The sequence below is a fragment of the Schistocerca gregaria genome, chromosome 3 (genome assembly GCF_023897955.1).
Source record: "Schistocerca gregaria isolate iqSchGreg1 chromosome 3, iqSchGreg1.2, whole genome shotgun sequence".
Taxonomy (NCBI): Eukaryota; Metazoa; Arthropoda; class Insecta; order Orthoptera; family Acrididae; genus Schistocerca; species Schistocerca gregaria.
Window position 1 is genome coordinate 548,768,809 of NC_064922.1, and position 21,028 is coordinate 548,789,836.

Here is a 21,028-nt window from a genome sequence, read left to right on the forward strand (position 1 = left end):
TGTGCATAATGTAATGTACTTAAGAGGCATCTGCAAAGATTTTCAAACAGAGACAATTTTTTGCTAAACTCTCGTTCAGAATATCTTCTATCATACGCAGTCTATTATTCGGTTCTTGTTGATCATTATCAAAGAAATCAGCAGTGTAAGTAACAACAAATGGCAGTCTCTTGCCATTGTTTCGCTAAGGAGACAATTCCGGTTACAAGCCATAAACACTCATTATCAAAATGCGACAAACAATGCATGACACAGCACAATAATGCATTTGCAGCTTAGAGTGACGTTAACACCTATAACGAAGAGAACGGCACTTATCAGATCAAAGAAAAATAAGCAACAATTCAAACCAGACGAAGCACGTAAAAAAGGAGAAGGGTACCCGTATAAATATGGACGGAGCACCTGACGCATAGCAATGGCTACCTGGTAAAGCACATAAGTGCTAAGCTTACGACTCGAACCAAACTGCTGTAACTGTATCGTCATTCATTCAACCTAAATTGTGTCTCATATTACAATGGAGCAACTTTGTTTCCATTTGGAGGTGCGCCCTAAATCTTTTCTCTCCCCTTGAACTTCGAGTCTCAAATTTCAGGCGCGGCTTAGATTCGGGAATATTTGTTTTCCTTGATTTTGAGTCTCATTTTTCAGGTGCGGCTTAGATTCGAGTGCAGTTTAGATTCGAGTAAATACAGTAGTAGGAAAAGTGGATGTCATATTGAGATTCATAGGAAGAATCTTAATGGAATGTAACTCATCCACAAAGGAAGTGACTTAAAATGTCACTTGTTCAACCAATTCTTGAGTATTGTTTATCAATATGGGACTCTAACCAGGTAGGACTATTAGAAGAGATAGAGAAGATACAACAAAGAGCACATGTGTCATCATGGGATCATTTAGTAGGTGCGAGAGTATTACCGAAATGCTCCACAGACTCCATTGGCATATGTTAAGAAGACAAGTGTTGTGCATCGCAGGAAGGTGTACTATTGTCATTTCAAGAGAACACTTTCTGAGACGAATCAGACAGCATATTACTTCCTCCTTCATACAGCTTGTGCGATGATTATGACAAGAAAATTTGAGAAATTAGAGTCAATATAGAGACTTACTGACTATCATTCTTCCCATGTATCATTCACGAGTGGAAGAGGGATGGAGGAATCAGTCAGGGGTATCAGAAATACCCTCTGCCACACACCATTAGATGGCTTATGGAGTATGATGTAGACGAAGATGTAAATGTAGGCTGGGCAATGGACTTTTCCTACCATCCATTTGTGTACTCTGTAAAACAGGCTGTTCCAGCTTAAGAGCTCAGCAGCAAGCAGCTGGGTGCCCAAGGGCACTGGCAGGTAGAACAAGTAAACAGCTTGCACATGTGGGCACAATGTGACGGGTGGAGAGGGGAGGGCAAGCAGCTTATATCCAGCACTGTGCAAAAAAACACTGGCTAGGGAGGAGACCATGCACAGGGCAATACAGAATGACTGATTATAATTAACAAAAAAACATTAATATGAGCCAAACGTACAAATGTTTTATTTAGTTTGAGAAATATATTTCCATTTAATTGCAATTAATGAAATATTGGGTGTCAGTCCTCGAGAAGCCACAAAACACAGAATACTCTTTTAAAATGTTGGGTTGAGCAGCTTGGACCTTTCTGCAGGTTTTACTCTCTTTATGAAAGAAAACAGTTTTTCACAACCCTATGTTGAGACAGACATAGATATGATGCCAGCTGCATTCCTATGTAATTTGGGAAAGTCTTTTGCATGAAGATCATGATACCATCTTACCAAATTCATGGTGTTTTAATATCTGTTCTTGAGTAGTGAGCTGTTTTGCAATTCTATTAGTGCTAGTTGCATTTCTGAAGGAACAGTATTTGGTAGAACTTAAAATGCAGTGCTAAACAGGTATAACTCATTTTGTAGGCATCACATGTTCTGAAATGTCACCTCAAAACTTTGGTGAAGTTGTACCATAATTGGTAGATGATCACCAAAACTTATTTCTTCAGCCAATTGGATGGTGAAAAACATTGGAAAATGTTAAGTTTCCACTACCATGGTGCCTTTTAAATAGATTGTCCATGAATGTATTAATCTTATCGCACATATCAACACTTAATAGATCCTTTCCTTGAAGTGACATATTTAAGCTGTTTAAACGTCTTGTAATGTCAGTTAGGAAGGCCAGGTCCGCTATCGATGTCTTGTCACTGAATGACAGTTGCCTCTCTCCTTTCATTTCCATGAAAAATGCAGTTTCTTCCCAAATTGAGAAAAATACACCAAGAGCTTTGCCTCTGCTAAGCTACTGTGATCCTACCATAGGCTGTCTCCAGTTCATGCAAAACGCCTTTGAACTGGCGGCGGTGGTTGATACCATGGTCTCTTACAAAATTTACACACTTTACCACAACCTTCATGACTTCAGCACATTTCACACTTTCTGCAAAAAAAGCTTCCTGGTGCACAAAACAATGTATGCTTGATACATCTTTCCAAAATTATTTCTTGATTTTTTCCTTCAGACGAGTCATGAAGCTTGATATTTCTTTCCAAAATTATTTCTTGATTTTTTTCCTTCAGACGAGTCATGAAACCTTGCTGTCTTTTGTTGTCTCCCAACCATGTCACTTGTTGGACGACTCTGATGTTCTCGTTATTGACATGGAGGTTTCATCATTCTGCCTACCCTGTGCCCCTAGTTCTGCAACTACTCTATGGTGGGCATGCCTAATAGGTGGGACTGATCAAAGATGTGGAGGTCATTAAGTGCACAGATATTCTGCTTATGCCTGGCACCAGGCTGCTCAACCCATCTTTCACATCCAGGCGCACACTCCGTCATCCATGGGGCCGCATTCATCTGGACTTTACTGGACCCTTTCTGGGATCTATGGGGCTCATTGTCATGGACACTTATTCTAGCTACCCATATGTGGTCAGTGGTGCCCACCACCAAAGATACTTTCTCATCCAGATTCTAGCTATCAAAGGGCTTCCCTGCACCATTCTGTCAGACAATGAACTGCAATTCACGATGATAGCTTTTCCGCAATTCTGCACCTCTGATGGTATCAAACACCATTTAGCCTGCCATTTCACTCCTCCTCCAATGACAAAGCAAAGGATAAGCAACAAAATGTTGAAAGTGGTGAGTACTTTCAGCAGCATGACTGCACTCATGCTTTTCCTGAGTACCTACAGGACCACCCCTGTCCAAGACTATATCCTGGTGGAGCTCCTCCAGGGGCACCAGCCACGTACTCTCCACTATCTCCTGGGCTCACTGCTCACGAAACCCCGGACCCAGCATACCACGTGTTTTCTGCCGAGTTCAGCTCTGTGGGCATGCTTGTATGGGGTGAAACCCTCATGTGGATGCAGGCTACAGTTGTTGCCACCTGTGGGCGGCACCTTATGATGGTGGACATTCCGAAGGGTTTGGAGCACCATCTGTGCCTACTGACTGTGTCACCACTGTTGGCACAATCAGTCCTGGATCTCCTGCTTTTATCGCTCCCAACATATACTTCTGGATCCCAGTGGCAGTTCCCAATGCTGCTGGTACGGAACTAGAGGTTTCATTGGGACCTCCACCATCTTGGCCATTGTCACCCATAGTGTTGTTGCCTGTGACGCCATGCCCCAGTGCACTGCCAGATAAGCCAGTATTTTTCTCCCTGTCGGTGGGCTTCTATGCCGAGCCTCAATCTGTACCATCGGTTCACCTCCACAGCATTTTCCAGGGTGCTTCCAGCCCTATGTGCTCATTTCAGGGGGGAGGTATCAGGTGTCCTGGCCAAGAGAGTCTGAAGGCATGCCAGACGGTATGGAAATCAATGACAGCTCTGTCTAGAGGTGCTTCTGGTACAGGCACTGTCTTGACACACCCACTGTGCTGACCTATCAGTGCCCCCAGCTTCCCTTAAAAGTCAGCAGTGTAGTGGCTCCACAGTCAGTTGTGATTTCTCTGTGCTACAATAGTGATCTCTATACACATTACTGTCTTGTTCTGAATTCACCATGTCTTAGTTTTTGATCTTGGTTTGCTCACTGAGCTGTTATTCTGTCATGCAATCTATATCGTCTGTGTTTCTTTCAGGTTATCCACTTGTCACTCTTTGGCACCTCACTGTCGACACTATTGGCTAGCCAGCCAACCTCCGCTGATCTCAAGTCATTCCCAGTTTTGTCTGATTCTGATCACTATGGTGTATGTTCCAAAATCCCACTGCATCAACATAAGTGATATGTATCTGTAATTAAGTGGATTACTCCTATTTCTTGTCTTAAATATTGGTGTGACCTGTGCAACTTTCTAATCCTTCAGGTACGTATTTCTCGTTGGATGAGTGGTTGTATAATTGTCCAATACAGAGCTTTCATATCAGGATGCTCTGAAAGGAATCTAACTAGTATACTATCTGGACTGGAGGACTTGCATTTAATAAGTGATTTCAGCTGCTTTGCTACATCAAGGATATATCCTTCTAACTTGCACATCTTGGCTGCAGTTTTAGATTCAAATTCTGGAATATTTACTTTGTCCTCTCTGATGAAGGAATTTTAGAAAATCTTACTTAATAATTCTGCTTTAGTCACACTCTCATTGATAACATTACCATTGCTATTGTGCAGTGAATGTACTGATTGTATCTTGCCACTGGTGCACTTTATGTTAAGACCAGAATCTCTTTGTATATTCCACCAGACGTTGATATACAGTTTTCTCATGGAAATTATTAAAAGCATCTTGCATTGAAATCCATGCTAAATTTTGAGCTTCTGTAAAACTTTACATGCTAAATTTTGAGCTTCTGTAAAACTTCACAAATCTTGGGGATTTTGTGTTCTTTTAAATTTGGTATGATTTTTTCGTTGCTTATGCACTGACCTGTTTTGCGTATCATGGGAGGTCAGTTCTATCTCTTATTAATTTATTTGGCATAAATCTCTCAATTGATGTTGACACCGTTTCTTTGGATTTAACCTCCATCTCAGTTAGGCTGTCTCTTAGGAAAACATCGAGCAAATTTTTTTCTGCATTTTCAAATACATACATTTTGTGTTTAGTTTTGGTGGGTTTGGATGTTATGGTATTCAGACTCACCATAATTATCTTGTGGTCTCTAATTGCTGCATCCATGATGCCTCTATACTAGCTTATGATTATTTGTTGCTAAAAGATCAAGCACATTTTCTCAACCTTTTACACTTCTACTGAGCTTCTAAATCAATTGTTCAAAATAATTTTTGGAGAAAGCATTTAGTACAATTTCAGATGATGTTTTATGCCTACCTCAGTATTTAAATACAGGATCCAAAAAACTGACCAACGCCAGACAAAAAGTTTATAAGCCAAAGAAAGATGACAAACTAACAAAAATATCACTATAGATTGGGTCTCCTCTGACAGTTTGAGGCTCTTACTGGTTCTCCCTTATTGGGGAGGCGAAGTTGGGCGAAGGGTCATTGAAATATTCTAAAAGGGGAAATTGTACAATAATATTAATCTACAAAGGGCATTCAAAAAAGTTTTGGACAATCATCTCCACTTTTTTTTTTATTTTTTGCAGGAGGGAAATGAAATTTTTTGTGAATATACTTGGAACATTTAGCTATACATTGAGCCTACTCAATGTAGCCTCCATCAACTGTGGCACATCTGGCCCAACATTCTTTCCACGATGTAAATGCACTTTGGTAAAATTTTGGGGACTGACTTTACACCATCGCTTGACACAGGAAATAAGTTGTCCTCACTGTCAAATGTTTTACTGAGAAGGTGGGCCTTCAGATGACCAAAGAGGTAAAAATCAGACGGAGTCAACTCTTGACTGTAAGGAGGATGAGGAACAATTTTCAAACCCATTTTCCTGATTTTCTCCTGTGTCATAAGGGTTGTATGGGGTTTGGCATTGTCATAGTGTAATTTGATGAGCTGACCCTGAAGCTGTGGTCTGTGGGTCTTCATGGCACACCACAGCTTGTCCAATGACAAACAGTAATGGTTCTGGTTAATCGGGGAGTCAGGTTCCAAAAAGTCAACGAAAATGACACCACACTGATCCCAGAAGGAGGCCATCACCTTCCGGACCGCTCTTCATGGAAGTCTATTCTTCTGAGGGGGACCCGGATGATGCCACTCCACGGATTGGGTTTTCCTCTCAGGTTTGGACAAATACAACCATGTTGCATCCTGGGTAATGATGCTGTCAAAACACTGTTTCCACTCTTCAGTAAAGGTCTTCATGAGACCCTCACACACATTCTTCCTCACTGTTTTCATTTCTCTGGTCAATAATCTAGGCACCCAACATGCACAGACTTTTCTGTACCCTAGTGACTGTACCAGTGATACCACACTACCTAATGACAAATGAGTCATTTCATAAAGCTGTCGTCACACATCTGTCATTTTGGATGATTTGATCAATCGTCTCACTATTCACATCACTCACTGCCATCGATGGTCTACCACACCATGGATTGTCCAGTAGAGAGAAATCACCTTCTTTAAACCTCTGTAACCACCACTGGATACTGCTGTGATTCACTGTGTCCTTCCCATAAACAGGAAGCAACTTCCTGTGAATCAATGTGGCAGAGTCATTGCCGGTCTTGAAGAGGAACTCCATCACCGATTGTTGTCGCAACCTGACATCTACTTCACGGTCCATTATGGCACACATGTAAATAAAATAAAATACTTTTATATACCAACTTACAGCTAAATGTTCCAAATGTGTTCACAAAGAATTTCATTCTCCTCCTGCAAAAATTTAAAAAATTTGAGACGACTATGCAAAACTTTCTGAATGCCCTTTGTATTAATGTGAGTCTCTACAGCAATGATTTGATTAGGGTAAGCTAATGTGAGGTCTCTTTATGTTGTTGGGCATATTCTTCTTGAATGCTGATCATGAGAAAGGAAGTAAAGAAATAAAAACTGTCGTCGATAAAGATGGCTCTTTCTTATTATGAATTTCTCCATGTGTCTTCCACATTCCACCAGAGTATGGAAATAATTGTTATAAGTTATATTTTTCTTTCCTTCCCTTTATTGCGAGCATATCCTATTTTGGAATACCAGACATCATTGAAATAACTTCTTTCTGTTGTGCCACATCCTGTGATGGTCAGTTAGTTAAATTTCCAGATCCATCAAATCTAATGTTGCATATGCCAGTTTCTAATGGATAATTGTTTCTTCATTTATTTGTTTGTATCTCCATAACTGTAACATTTTGGTTATGCTGGAGATTTTGTAGGTGAGTGCACACTGATTACTTTATCTTTTAAAGTGACAATGTCGACATTATTGGTATCTGTAGACAAATTGGAAGAGATGGCAAGATCTGCAGTTCCGGAATAACTAATAGTAATGTTACATAAAAGACAACCCCACTGGCTCTCATCATGACAGCTATCACTTGCCTCAAATTTAATCCTTAGAAGTGGAAAAGTTGATAGTCAGCATGAATTGACTTAATCTGAAGAGCAACAAGATCTTTGATTCACAAACAGATGAACAATGGTTAAATTATATATATGTGCAATGCCACTACAAAGAAGCAAAAAAATATAGCAATGGTCTACTTGAAGACACAGACCAAGGTTTTTGGCTCATAATACAGATAAATTAATAGGTGCCATTAAAAAGTGAAATGTATGAGATTGATTACTTACTTAATAAATTTCTCATCTTCTTCTTCTTGTTGTTCTGCGAGACGTTTACGAATCTCAGTGTCATCAAACTGGGAGAGCATGCCATCAAAATCAACTGATCTCTGACGGCGATTGAGGTCTCTCAGTTCTTCCAATGATTCAAGTAGCTCTAGTTCTTGCTTTGATTGTTTTGTGCGGTTCTCAAGAAGCTTAAATGGAACAATTAACGTACGATAAATATACATCCTCTTGATCTGAAGCAAAACTATTTTTGTTTCAGGTTTAAGAATGAAAATCATCATATCCAAGATTAAAATTTTGAAAATATGTAAGAAACTAACATTAACGACAGAAAAATGAGACAGGTAAACCAAAACAGCAATCCCATTAACAAGTGGGGGCTAAAAGGTATGTATTCTTTCATCCTAAATCCAAAACCTGACAACATAAATATTAAATATTTACTCACATTATTATTATGTACAAATATGTTACACATTATATATCACTCATCAAAAACAGTTTCAATGAAAATGTGATTTCATACATATATTTTCCTCAATCAAAGTAACTAAAACCACATTCTACTGAAATTAAAAAATAATCACTGCAGAAGCAGGTATACTTTGACAAGACCATGGGATATAAGAAATACAATGGACTATAAGGGATAAACAAAAATTCAGGAGCTAGCTGCTGGACTACAAAGTATATTAGATTTGATCACAAGTGATTAGTGATGAGTAGTGAACTGTAAACAATTAAGAAACATTCAATAAGTCAGGTACAGTACAGCTCATGATAACGATAAAACCAAAAGTTTGAAAATGGTACACAGGTACTACAATTACTGACGTGAAAAAGCCATAGATAAAAGAAGAAATACTTCAGCACGCGCATTTTGACGTGCAGTGCACAAATGTCTTAACACAAATCTGACATCTCACCTTCATAGGATTTGTTGCCTCATCCTCTCTACGTTCATCCTCTTCTCTTTGTGCTTGTTCCTCTGCAAGTTTCAGGGCCATAAAATTGCGAGTTGCACCTGCTTCTATTTCATAGTCTGTATTTTTAGGATCAGTTTTGAATGAGATTTCCTGTAGGCAGCGTGTACACTGTTGAAAGAAACAAGAAGGTTAATGTAAGTTTTAACAAAATACAATATGTTATTTGCACTACTGAATGATTAATTTTTTGTTCTGAAGTCCAAGACTATCTCTTTACTTTATTTTTATGTATAAAATGAGTAAAGACGACACTATTGGTGATGGCTGAAACAATGATTAGGGCAGTAGTAAAACCCAAAGTATACAATGGGCAACAGATTCTAACTTACTTTACTTTTTTAAAATCAGATAACTTTTCTCCTCCTCAGGGAATCTGTAACCTCTACAGGGCATATCTGCAGATGGCAGATTGTGGAATGCCTCAAAGTTATGCATGGTAGCATATAAACGAAATGACGCCAGTGGACTAACAGGCACTGCAGAATCAGCCTGCATGGTGCTATAACATGTACAACAAGGAGGAAAGCAAGGGTAATGGCTTTTGAGATATGGACATCACAGAGAATAGAAAAAAAATAAATGGGAGGTGGGAGGGATGTAGGGCAAAAATTGAGGAGAGGTACTGATAAAACTGGGAGAGCAGCTGTAATGTCCCGCAGCAAATACCCTCTACCACGCACCAATTAATCAATTTCAATCAAACCATCCACATTCATTCACTTTGGAAAAGTTATCTGATCTGATTTTCTCATAATATATGCGGTGACAGCTCGTCGACGCCAAAGTATTTTCTAGTGCATTTATTCTTTGAAATAACAGAGATGCATATATGCATTCTCCATGGTTGTTAGAGGACAGCTTCTGGAGTATCTGTTGAGGGATTGACGTGTTTCTGAGAGATACATATTCTGCTTTTCTTCTTGCTAAAGTGAGCCAATTAACATTTGTGCTGCTAGCGGTTGATTTTGAAGAGAAAGAGATTGTAAAAGGAAAATAATTAAGGCGTGGAGTCGCTGGAGATCTGGACATGTAATGGAGATGGATTTAATACACGATTTCCTCCATAAATAAGGTTTGTGACCTTTTTGTTCTGGAATGAATGAATGAATGAATGAGTTTTTTCTGAATCATTTGTTGATCACGTTAGCCCTGTAATTAGTGGGGAAGTTTCAGTTGTGTCGAAGAGAGCCTGCAATCACTGAGTCTGTGTTAAATCGTCCAAAAAGGCTTCGTACACATCTGGAATTCGCAATCTTTCATAAAAGGAACAAATTGTCCAAACAATTGATTCTCCTGACTGACTGCAGTGTTAGGATCAGAAATATAAGACGAGTACCAGTTTTTCCAGTTCAAAATTGCAGAATAATAGGCGCCGTTGGGGCTCAATCAGCTAATGTAAAGGTGCAGTCACTACTCGGTGTGGAATTCAGAAATGTAGCAATATTAAGCATATACATTGTTGTGAAAAATTTGGTGGTAGATTGCATTATCAGAGTCAACAGCCTATGTCAATACAGATGCAGAATAGATTTCAAAACAGGAAAAATTTGGTTGAATGTTAATAAACAAGAAATTGAGTTGGAGTTTTAGAACAAAAAAAGCCTTAATGGAAAATATAATTGTGGGATCAGTGTGCAAGTAATCATGACGGCCCAAAATTCTAAACAGCACGTAATTAATTAGTTCCAAGTCAAAGAAGATTTCGGTCAATTAACTTTTTAAAGTTAAATGAATTATCGAAGATCAGAAGAAGCAGCTCAATGAATTATTATTAACGCATGAAAACGTTTTTGATGAAAGGCCAAGAGTTATTAAGGGATACATATGCCATCTCTATGTTAACCTGCACGAAACATATTGTAGAACTTTCTATCCTGTTCCGTGGAAGTTAAAGGTTCAAGTTCAAAAGGAAATAGATCGCATGTTGAAATGGGGTTTGATCGAACCCTCTACAAGCCCATAAACTGGCTAGGACACACATTAAGAAAGGGGGGAAGGACTTATAAAAACTGTTTTAGAAGGATATGGAGGAGGGAATACAGGGTCAGGGATGAAGAGATTTCGGATCCTGGATGATGTGCAGAACAGCAGATACAGCAGCATAAAGAAGAAAGTGGTGGACATGTAGGAATGGAGACACAAAAAACCTGCTAACATACTAGAAAACTGGTGATAATAATGAAAGATAACCTGAGAAAAGAGAGACTCTGGAAGATAAATATTCATACGTTCAATAAGAGAGAGGAAATAAAGAAAGAAGAAAGGAAAAGGTAAATTCATGATACACAATAAGGGAGTGCAGTACAAGGCTACACTAAGTGTTAATACAATATCCTGGTATGTACGAGGGTCACTCCAAAAGAAATGCATACTATTTTTTAAAATCCATCTTTTATTCTACTTGTTTGAAAGTTTTACAATGTGTAGATACATCCTTTAGGAACAATATTTTCATTTCTCCACATAATTTCCATCCCTCTCAACTGCCTTACGCCATCTTGGAACCAGCGCTTGTATACCCGCACAGTAAAATTCTGGACCCACCTGTTGGAGCCACTAATTGGCAGTGTGCACAAGGGAGTCATTATCTTCAAACCTTGTTACACAAAGAGTCTTTCAGTTTCCCAAAGAGATGATAGTCACATGGAGCCTGGTCAGGACTGTGTTTCAGTGTTCTCCATCCAAGTTTTGTGATTGCTTCCATGGTTTTTTGACTGACATGTGGCTGTGCTTTGTCGTGCAACAGCAAAACATCCTGCTTTTGCCGATGTGGTTGAACACGACTAAGTCGAGTTTCAAGTTTCTTCAGTGTTGTCACATATGCATCAGAATTTATGGTGGTTCCACTTGGCATGATGTCCACAAGCAAGAGTCCTTTGGAATTGAAAAACACCGTAGCCATACCTTTTCCAGCAGAAGGTGTGGTTTTGAATTTTTTTTTCTTGGGTGAATTTGCATGACACGACTCCATCGATTGTCTCTTTGTCTCTGGTGAAAAATGATGGAGCCATGTTTCTTCACCTGTCACAATTCTTCCAAGAAATTCATCTCCACCATTCTCATACTGTTCCAAAAGTTCGCTGCATACCGTTTTTCTTGTTTCTTTGTGAGCCACTGTCAACATCCTGTGAACCCACCAGGTACAAACATTTTTCAATGCCAACACTTTCAGTATTCTGCAAACACTTCCTTCCCCTATCCCAACATAGTGCGACAATTTGTTCATTGTGCTGCGTCTGTCAGCAGTCACCAATTCGTTAACTATCTGCACATTGTCTGGAGTGTGTGCAGCATGAGGCCTGCCGCTGTGAGGACAATCCTCAATACTGCTGTACCCAATTTCATCACGTAACCTGCCCGCCCACCGACTAACTGTACTGCGATTGACAGCAGCATCTCCATACATCTCTTTCAACCTCTTGTGGATGTTTCCCACTGTCTCATTTTCACAGCACAGGAATTCTATGACAGCACGTTGCTTCTGATGAACGTCAAGTGTAGCAGCCATCTTGAAGACATGCTGTGACAGCGCCACTCACAGGAACAGGTTGAACTAAGTTTGAAAACAAGCAGGAAGGATGTATCTACACACTGTAAAACTTTCACACATGCAGGATGAAAACTGTAGTTTTACAAAAATAGTGTGTATTTCTTTTGGAGTGACCCTCGTAAGACTAGAAGCCTAGGTTATGAACACATAGTTATGGGGGAGAAATAAACAGGACATGAGGTGTGATCAGAAGAAATGAACGACATACAAACAACCAAATGAGCACTTGGGGGAGAGACCCTGCTAAGGCTGGTATTATGCTATCATATTTCTTTGACAAAGAAATATGATCAAATATTTGTTAAATTTCTTTGATAAAGATCTATGATGTGGCACTAAACGGGGTATTACATTGTCGTCATATTTTTTGTCAAATTTCAAGATGGCAGATAACAACTTGTTGTTATGCGCTGCAGTTACTAGTACCACAATTGCATTGTGTGTGTATTTGGAAAAGAAGAAAAAAGGAAACATACTTGGATGAAGCCATGGGTATTACGTCAAGATAATAAAAGCATCCAGCAAAATTTGATACGAGAGCTGCAAGGGGAGGACATCAACTCTTATACGTAAATTACTTATGAATGGATGGAGAGTGTATTTCAGTATTTGCTCAGTAAAGTAGCTTCTCATATTACAAAACAAAATACTCTCTTGAGAAATGTTATACCTGCAGAAGACAGGCAACTGTGACACTGGGATTTCTTGATACAAGAGAGAGTCACTCTAGTTGACAACACATCACTCAAATATCACACTGCACTTTAACCAAAATAATTCCAGAAATGTGTGAAGTGATTTATAAAGCACTGAAGGGGGAGTACGTAAGGATAAATAAATGTTTAATACACTATATGGACAGTAAAAACTACCTTTATTTTTGAATAATTTAATTAATGGGATTAGTGTTCCAACAACTACAAAATTAAAAGTATGAAACAGATGTAGCACTTTTTAACTTGTGGCTTCAAGAGTTTAAAAATAGACAAAGTAGAATGGCAAGCTAAGAAAGCACTTTTTATTTTAGAGTGTGACCACATCCTCCATTTTGGCTTGCTGAAAAGCTGACTGGATGTTTCCAGATCTAGATGGGGATGGCTGTAGCTGTTATTGTCAACATATGTCACCTGCAGTGTATTCTACATACCCATCAACACACAATTAACAGCATGCAGTGTGCCCCTTGCTCACCCCTCCACCCTAGTCGAAGCAAGTTTGAGATGAAGGAACACACCAAATTTGAAGCCACATGTACAAACACATTACAAAGATGTCAAATAGCTGTAGCGATGCCAGAGCTCCAAGTGGTTTCATTTCACAGTGCAGTGAACAGAAGACAAACAACTTTTATGATCAAATCTACAGTGAGATTTGATCATATTTATTTGATGACAGGCGAGATTTGACAAAGTTCCCTATTACACTATCAAATTTCTTTGACATAAATATTTGACATACCAGCTTTGACAAAGAAATATGACATTGTACTACCGGACTAAGGAAAGTGATCTGTGGTATATCTAAGTCTCTTCATTTGTTATGGACAGTGGCAGTACGAGGGCTATGCCGAAAGTTTTTAGCAGCCCGTAAACCGTAAGGCGAAGGACATTGGGATTGTTTTCATTTGAAAGAGCGATGTTTTTCGATCTTGGGACGTACACGCACATCCCCTGGCTAGCGGTGATCCACCCACAGCGCGGTAAGAAAGCACAGGCAGTGCTGAGTCAGAAACAGTGCAGGATAGAGCTGACGCGGCGCGAATTTGGCGCCACGATTTTTTGCGATTATATAAATGGTTTCAGTGCCGAAGAAAGCCATTCTTCTTTGCTGTGTGTTTTTTGTGAAGCTTCCCCTTCTAGGGCCACAGTTGGAAATCAACTTCGCGAGTTTTCAAGGGGTCAGCAGTCAATTGAAGATGAATCTCGTCCTGGTCGGCCAGCAACAGCTGTGACTCCTGAAAACATTGATGCTGTGAGGAAAATGAGCAAAGAAGATCCACATCTTACTTTTTGAGACATTGAAGGGACCCTAAATATTGGATCAACAGCAGCACAGACCATCGTTCATAGTCACTTAGGCCTTACTAAGAGATGTGCCCGTTGGGTGCCACATTCCCTGACAGAAAGTCAAAAGGAGGCGAGAGTGGACTGGTGTCGTTTCATGCTCGAAAAATTCAATGGAGAGAAGTCCTAAGACACTTACAATATTGTCACAGGTGATGAATCGTGGGTCTACCATTATGACTCTGAAACGAAGAGACAGTCTTCTGTGTGGTGCTTTCCAGGGGAGGAATCACCCACAAAAGTTGGACGAAGTCGGAGCTCTGGAAAGAAGATGGTGGCAACTTTTTTTCGCAAAAATTGGCATCTCACCTCTGTGACCTTGGACACACGTCATACAGTCAATGCTGAATGGTACATGAATGATTGTCTTCCAAAAGTGATCACCACATGGATGTCACAGCATCCAAAGTCCAAGAGTGGGCACCTTCTGCTGCATCACAACAATGCATCTGCGCACAGGGGTGCCAGAACGATGTACTTTCTGGAGAAGAAAAAAGTGCGAATGTTACCCCATCCCCCCTATTCACCTGATCTGGCCCCCTGTGACTTCTTTCTGTTTCCTAAGACTAAGGAAAAAATTCGAGGGCAGAGGTTTTCATCAGATGAAGAGGCCATTGCAGCATACGAGAGTGCACTAAGTGACATCCCAAAAGAAGCTTGGACTGAAATATTTTCTAAGTTGTTTCAGGGAATGGAAAAATGTATACATGCTAATGGAGAGTATTTTGAAAAGTTGTAAACGTTTTTTTGCAAATAAATTTTTTTCACACATTCTGCTAAAAACTTTCGGCATAGCCCTCGTACTTGACATTTTCTGATGGCCTTCTCAATTTGACATTAGTTTTTTATTACCGTTTGAATTTTGTGGGCAACTTACTCATCAACTGCTATCTTTTTAGTGACTTAAATTCTGCTTATTTTTATACAAAACCAAGTGTTTACTTTTTTTTTCAAACAAGGGTCTAACTATCACTGCAGTCATCACATTATGAAAACATCCTGTTTTTCATATTGCTTCCCTATTTTTTATTACATTTTAAGATTATTTCCTCATTTACTACTTGCAACTTAACTTTTGTTTGGTACTACAGAAGGAGCAATCTAGACAGCTACAAAAATATTTGACCCATTTCTCAGAGCATTACAGCTGATGACATTTAACACAAACATTTAAAAACAATGAAATCATTACTGTTCAAGAACAAACCCCCTAAACCTAGATTAAATCCCTCTTGTATATGTTTAAGTAAATAGGTATGGAAAATTCTGGCAGAATATAAATAATGTAGGAGTGACCAAATAGAGACAACACCCCCCCACCCACACACACACACACACACACACACACACACACACACACACACACGAGTGAGGAGTTGGGTCGGGTGACTGACAACTTGGAGGGAGATGGCAGGTGTACAAATTAGGAATGTGGCAGAAAGAGACAACAGGTTCAAAGGATAGGAATGCGACACACTAGTGCCGGTCACAGTGAGTTCGTGTAGTGCACGATGATGATGATGACGTGATAGAGTGGATTGAGACAGGATGACACTTCCGAGGAAAAATAGACTATGGAGTAGGCCATGGTGGAGGTGGTTGTGGGGGCAGGAGGTTAGCGGAGATTGAAGCCAGGAGGAATATGGGAATGAAGTACAACCTAAATCTAGATAGCCGGATGTGGGTTTGAACTATCATTCTCCTGAATGCGAGTTCAGTGTACTGACCACTGTGCCTCCTCGCTCGGTGATTGACAATGGAAACAAGACTGAAGAAAAATCAGGACATGTTCACATGATTTATCAACATAGAAGAAGTGTTTTACAGCATAAAATGGAGCAAGATATTTGAAATTCTGAGAAAAATATGGCTTGGCTGTGGGGAAAGATGTGTCATATTCAATATGTACAAGAATCAACCGAGAACAACAGGAATGGTAGACCATGAAATAAACTTTCAGATTAAGAAGGATTCAAGACAGAAATAGAGTCTTTTGTCTTTATTATTCAACCTATATGTTAAAGAAGTAATGATGGAAATAACAGAAAGGTTCAAGAATTGGATTAAAATTCAGGATGAAATGGTATTTACGATAAAATTCATCAAGATATTGCTATTATCAGTGAAAGTGAAACAGAATTATGGGGCCTATTCAATCAAATGAAGTCTAATGAATACAGAAGATAGTTATAAGTAAACCAAAGAAATAATGAGGAGCAGCAAAAACAAGAATGGTGAAAAACTTAACATCAAAATTGGTGACCACAATAGATGAAGAGAATAAATTATGCTACATTGGAAGCAAAAGAACACATGACAAACTAAGCAAGGAGGACATAAAAAGCAGAGTGGCATAGGCAAAGAAGGAATCCCAGAGGGGAAAAAAGTACTAGTATCAAACATAGGACTTAATTTGAGGGAGAAAAATGTGTGAATGTACGTTTGGAGCATGACTTTATATGGCAGTGAACCATGGAGTGTGGGAAAACTGGAAAAGAATAGCACTGAAGTATTTGGAATGTGGTGCCTCAGAAGGATATTGAACATTACATGAAATGAGGAAGTCCTCCAGAAAAAAAAACGAAGAAACAAGGAAGGAAAATTAGAAGTTGACATCATATTGACAGTGAGGCCATTAGAGATGTAGAACAAGCTTGGATTGAGAAAGGATGAGGAAGGAAATCAGTTGTGTCCTTTACACAGGAGCCATCCACACATTTGCCTTAAGCAATTTTGGGAAATCATGAAAAAGCTAAATCTGGATGGTCAGATGGATATCTGAACCTTCAACCTTCGTAATGTGAGTCCACCTCATCTGTCATCAGCAATGAAAGAATCATACAAAAAACACTGACAAGAAGGGACCAGATGACAGAAAATCTGTTACACTATCAGAGAATAACTAACTACAACTTCCACAGCACTACATGGAACTTAAGAGGGTAAAACTGTAGGGAAAGACAGAGATTGGAATATAACCAACAAATAAGTGACGACGTAGGGTGCAGGTGCAACTCTAAAATGAAATGGTTGGCACAGGAGAGGATTTCATTGTGGGCCTTATCAACTCAGTTGGATTATTATTTACTTATTTATCATATGGAAACACATATACTATGTTAAAAAACTGCTTCATGTCAGCAGCTCTCCAGCATGAAATAGCATAAATGACAACAGCTATATGTGGATATGAAGATCTTTTATGCATTTTATCACACCACTCGTCGCTATTAGGAAACCTTTGAAAGGATGCTTGTAGGCTTGTGCGGGACATTTTGCTGTTACATGAGCAACTGTCTGTCATTCTGCACTGCAGTCAAATGACGGTGATGAAAGTTTGCCCCCACTTGTGGAGTGTGTGTGAACACATCTTACATGGCCCATTCAGATGTGGTTCAGGGTAGTACAAACTGCTCGAGTTGCTCAAATCCAGGGGGTTTCTTCTGGATGCAGGGCAGTTTCAGGAACTGTGGAGGACAGTGTTGTTGCGAGCAGTGTTCCTGTTCTTTAGTGGTATTGAATTCAATTTCTGTGGGAGTCCTGATTGTGATAAGAATGGGCTGTCTTGAGTTTAGTCTTTATCACTCTGCTGGGAATACATGGTTCAATTATGGAAAGTCAGTTTTATCAGCAATTTTTTGGTATTAACAATGTAATGTGCTCTTCCATCTGGTATCAGGAGACGGACTGTGGCTCAAGATAGACAATCAGTATGTGGTAGTAAATCACATTTACCCACTAATAATGTGCATGGTTTCACTAAGTTGCACATCTACCTTTTTATGTGTGGACTATTAAGCCAGAAAGGCTTACAGTACTCTGCTGCTGAGCATACAAATTCAAGCGCTGATCCTTGAAGAGTACCAGTCAGATGACTAACACCTAAAAATAAAACTTTTTACAAAAGACTTATTCGGTTGGCTAGTTGATTGGTGGTCATGTTCACATACAATGCATTACAGAAATTGCAGTGGAAACCGTACATGACATGGCTACTTTCACAACTCGCCCTTCCTGCAGATAGTTCAGTTGCTCCAGTCCAGGATGGTACTGAGTGATGAAGATGCTCCTCTGGAGCTGTTTCTGGGGGATTGTGGGATGCTTAGGGTTTGTGAGGTTATGACGAGGGAGATCCATCTGTGGACTAGGTTTGAGAGATAGTGCCTGTCTGGAAATGCCTTAATGGGTGAGCATAGTGGGCAAAAGAATTCTTGTCACTGCAGATGAGGGGCCCACAGGTGGCCAGATTACTTGAGAGCTTTTGTGTGTGTGTGTGTGTGTGTGTGTGTGTGTGTGTGTGTGTGTGTGTGTGTGTGTGTGTGTGTGGAAGGGATGACAGCTATCAAAATGCGGGTACTGTTGCTGAATAGATGGCTTGACATAGGCAAAGGTATGGATGGAGCCATGAGAAAGGTAGAGGTTAACATTCAGGAAGATGGCACGTTGCACTGTGGAGGAACAACTGAAGCAAACGGGAGAGAAGTTGTTGACGCTATGGAAGAATGAGTAGAGGATTTTGGTCCTACGCCTATATCATGAAGACATCTTTAATGAATCTGAACCAGACAAGATGTTTGGGGTTTTGGGTGCCTACAGAGGTTCCCTCTTGATGGCCCATAAAGAGATTGGCATAGTAGGGTAATATGTGGATGCCCACAGCTGTGGTGCAGATTGATTGAAACCAGTAACACTGCTATTGACAACATTTTCATAGATGCTATTGACAACATTCCATAGATGCTATTGACAACATTTTCATAGATGCACTGAGACCACAAAGTCTCAATGTAATTTCATAGTTAATGGCTTCTCAGCCCTTGATAGACAACTGCTAACATTCAACATTAGAGAGAATGACAAAAATAACTGCTAAACTACAAGGTTAATAAATGAAAAATTAACTGTGAAATTCATAAAGTACTTGTGAAACGCAGACTGGAAAGATGTGCACAACACCCCTGGGTGTACAAATAACTTAAGAGAATACAGCCGGGTGACATCTTCGACAACCCCAATATTTCTATGGGTGCATACCTGGTCTTTTCGAGCCACAAGTGTAATGAGGGAGTGCTGTGCACAGTAATTTAAAACTTCAATATATGGGGACACATGCAGAAAGACAACACAGACACTGCAAACAATTAGTGCCACCTTACAACCAAAGATGAGCAACAGCAGTAGTGGTAACAAATATAAATTACCAATGGTGAGCAAGCAGCATTAGCTCTGTCCCTCTGTTGTTTGATCAGGGAGAGAGCAGGATTCTAAGCAGAATTTAAGCAAAAACTCCTCTCTTTGTTTATACAGTAATTTACTAATTTAATCTCAACTGCATCATTAATGACAATATCCCAATTTCTGGAAATGCACACTAAAATTTCTGTATTGTTGTATTCCAAAAGATGATCAGTGCCAAGATAAAGTTTAGCAATAGCAGACTTGAAATTTTCTGGCAGATTGAAACTGTGTGCTGGAGAGCAAGTGCTCTAGAGCACTGGCCATGAAAGGCGAAGATTCCAAGTTTGAGTCTCATTCTAGCACACAGTTTTAATATGTGAGAAACTTTCATATCAGAGCACACTCTGCTATAGATTGGAAAAGTTTAACAGCAGATTTGCAAGGGTATTGGAAGTCTATGTGACACTTATGATTAATACATGTCCTCCATGGACTTGATGAACAGACCAATGTATTACACGCTACACCTGCAAGGAATACGGTAAACACCCACTTTACGCAACTTTAGATCATCCTTTACACACACTAATCTTCAGTGGTGGCCAAAAACACACTTAAAACTGTGTTCTTGTACAATATGATCAATCCTATGCAAAATGCTACCTGTGTAAGGCAAAAATGCCTTGGATTTAAGTGCCACCTTGTTATTATCATCACTCTGCTGATCCATGATTGGTCAATAACGCAACACGCCTGCTCTATCTTTCAGTATAATGGAAAAATGTGACTTTGAGGTGCACTTACTCAGCTTACAAACATTCAAGGTCTGAGATGATGTGGATCCTATGAACCAATGTATGAAGCACTTCTTCATGCTGAGTTGGATGATGACTACTATGAGCCTGAACATACAAATCACCGTGAATTGAACACAAATCGTTTACTGTGTGTATGTGTGTGTGTGTGTGTGTGTGTGTGTGTGTGCGCGCATTATCTTTCAATATATGCATCACATAATGAGGTTTTAAATTTCCTTGCAAACTTCTCTCTCCCTACATTTGTGCCTTGAAAGTATGCTTCTGTTGAAATATTGGTGGTCGTTGGAGATATCACCGGGCTACATTCCTGTAATGTGTTTGAATATTTCGTATGTCAGGAGAAACTGAAGTTTCACCCGCCTGGTGTAAATGAAAAATGTAATGTATTCTGTATCATAGTCATTGGCTATTTTCCAAACTATCTTCCTGCGAAATTAACTGGTAGAAGCAAATAAATGCACCTAAACCCTGAGTTACAAATGGGATCAGAATATCATCCAGAACTAAGAGAAGACTCCTCTTTGCTTCAACGGGCACAGAAGATGAAAGGGTTAAATCACAGTACAAACTGTACTGTAAAATTCTAAATGTGTCTGTTGCCATCAGAGCATAAAAATGTGTGTACAACCATGATAAAAATACACTCCTCCAACAACAAGATAAAAACACGGAAGATGGTAAGAAATGAGATGGGACATACCAATGAAGAACCTGAAGACAT

At 39.6% G+C, this 21,028-nt stretch overlaps 1 protein-coding gene across 1 annotated transcript in view; it reads right to left on the bottom strand.

Moving 5' to 3' along the window:
* The window catches only part of LOC126355910 (splicing factor YJU2), a 73,459-nt gene that overhangs the window by 38,386 nt on the left and 14,045 nt on the right, over window positions 1-21,028 (bottom strand). The window contains exons 4-5 of the mRNA XM_050006423.1: window positions 8,639-8,806; window positions 7,713-7,900 (exon numbers count right to left, since the gene is read on the bottom strand). Of these exons, the coding sequence (XP_049862380.1) occupies window positions 7,713-7,900; window positions 8,639-8,806 (356 nt within the window). The remainder of the gene's footprint in view (window positions 1-7,712; window positions 7,901-8,638; window positions 8,807-21,028) is intronic.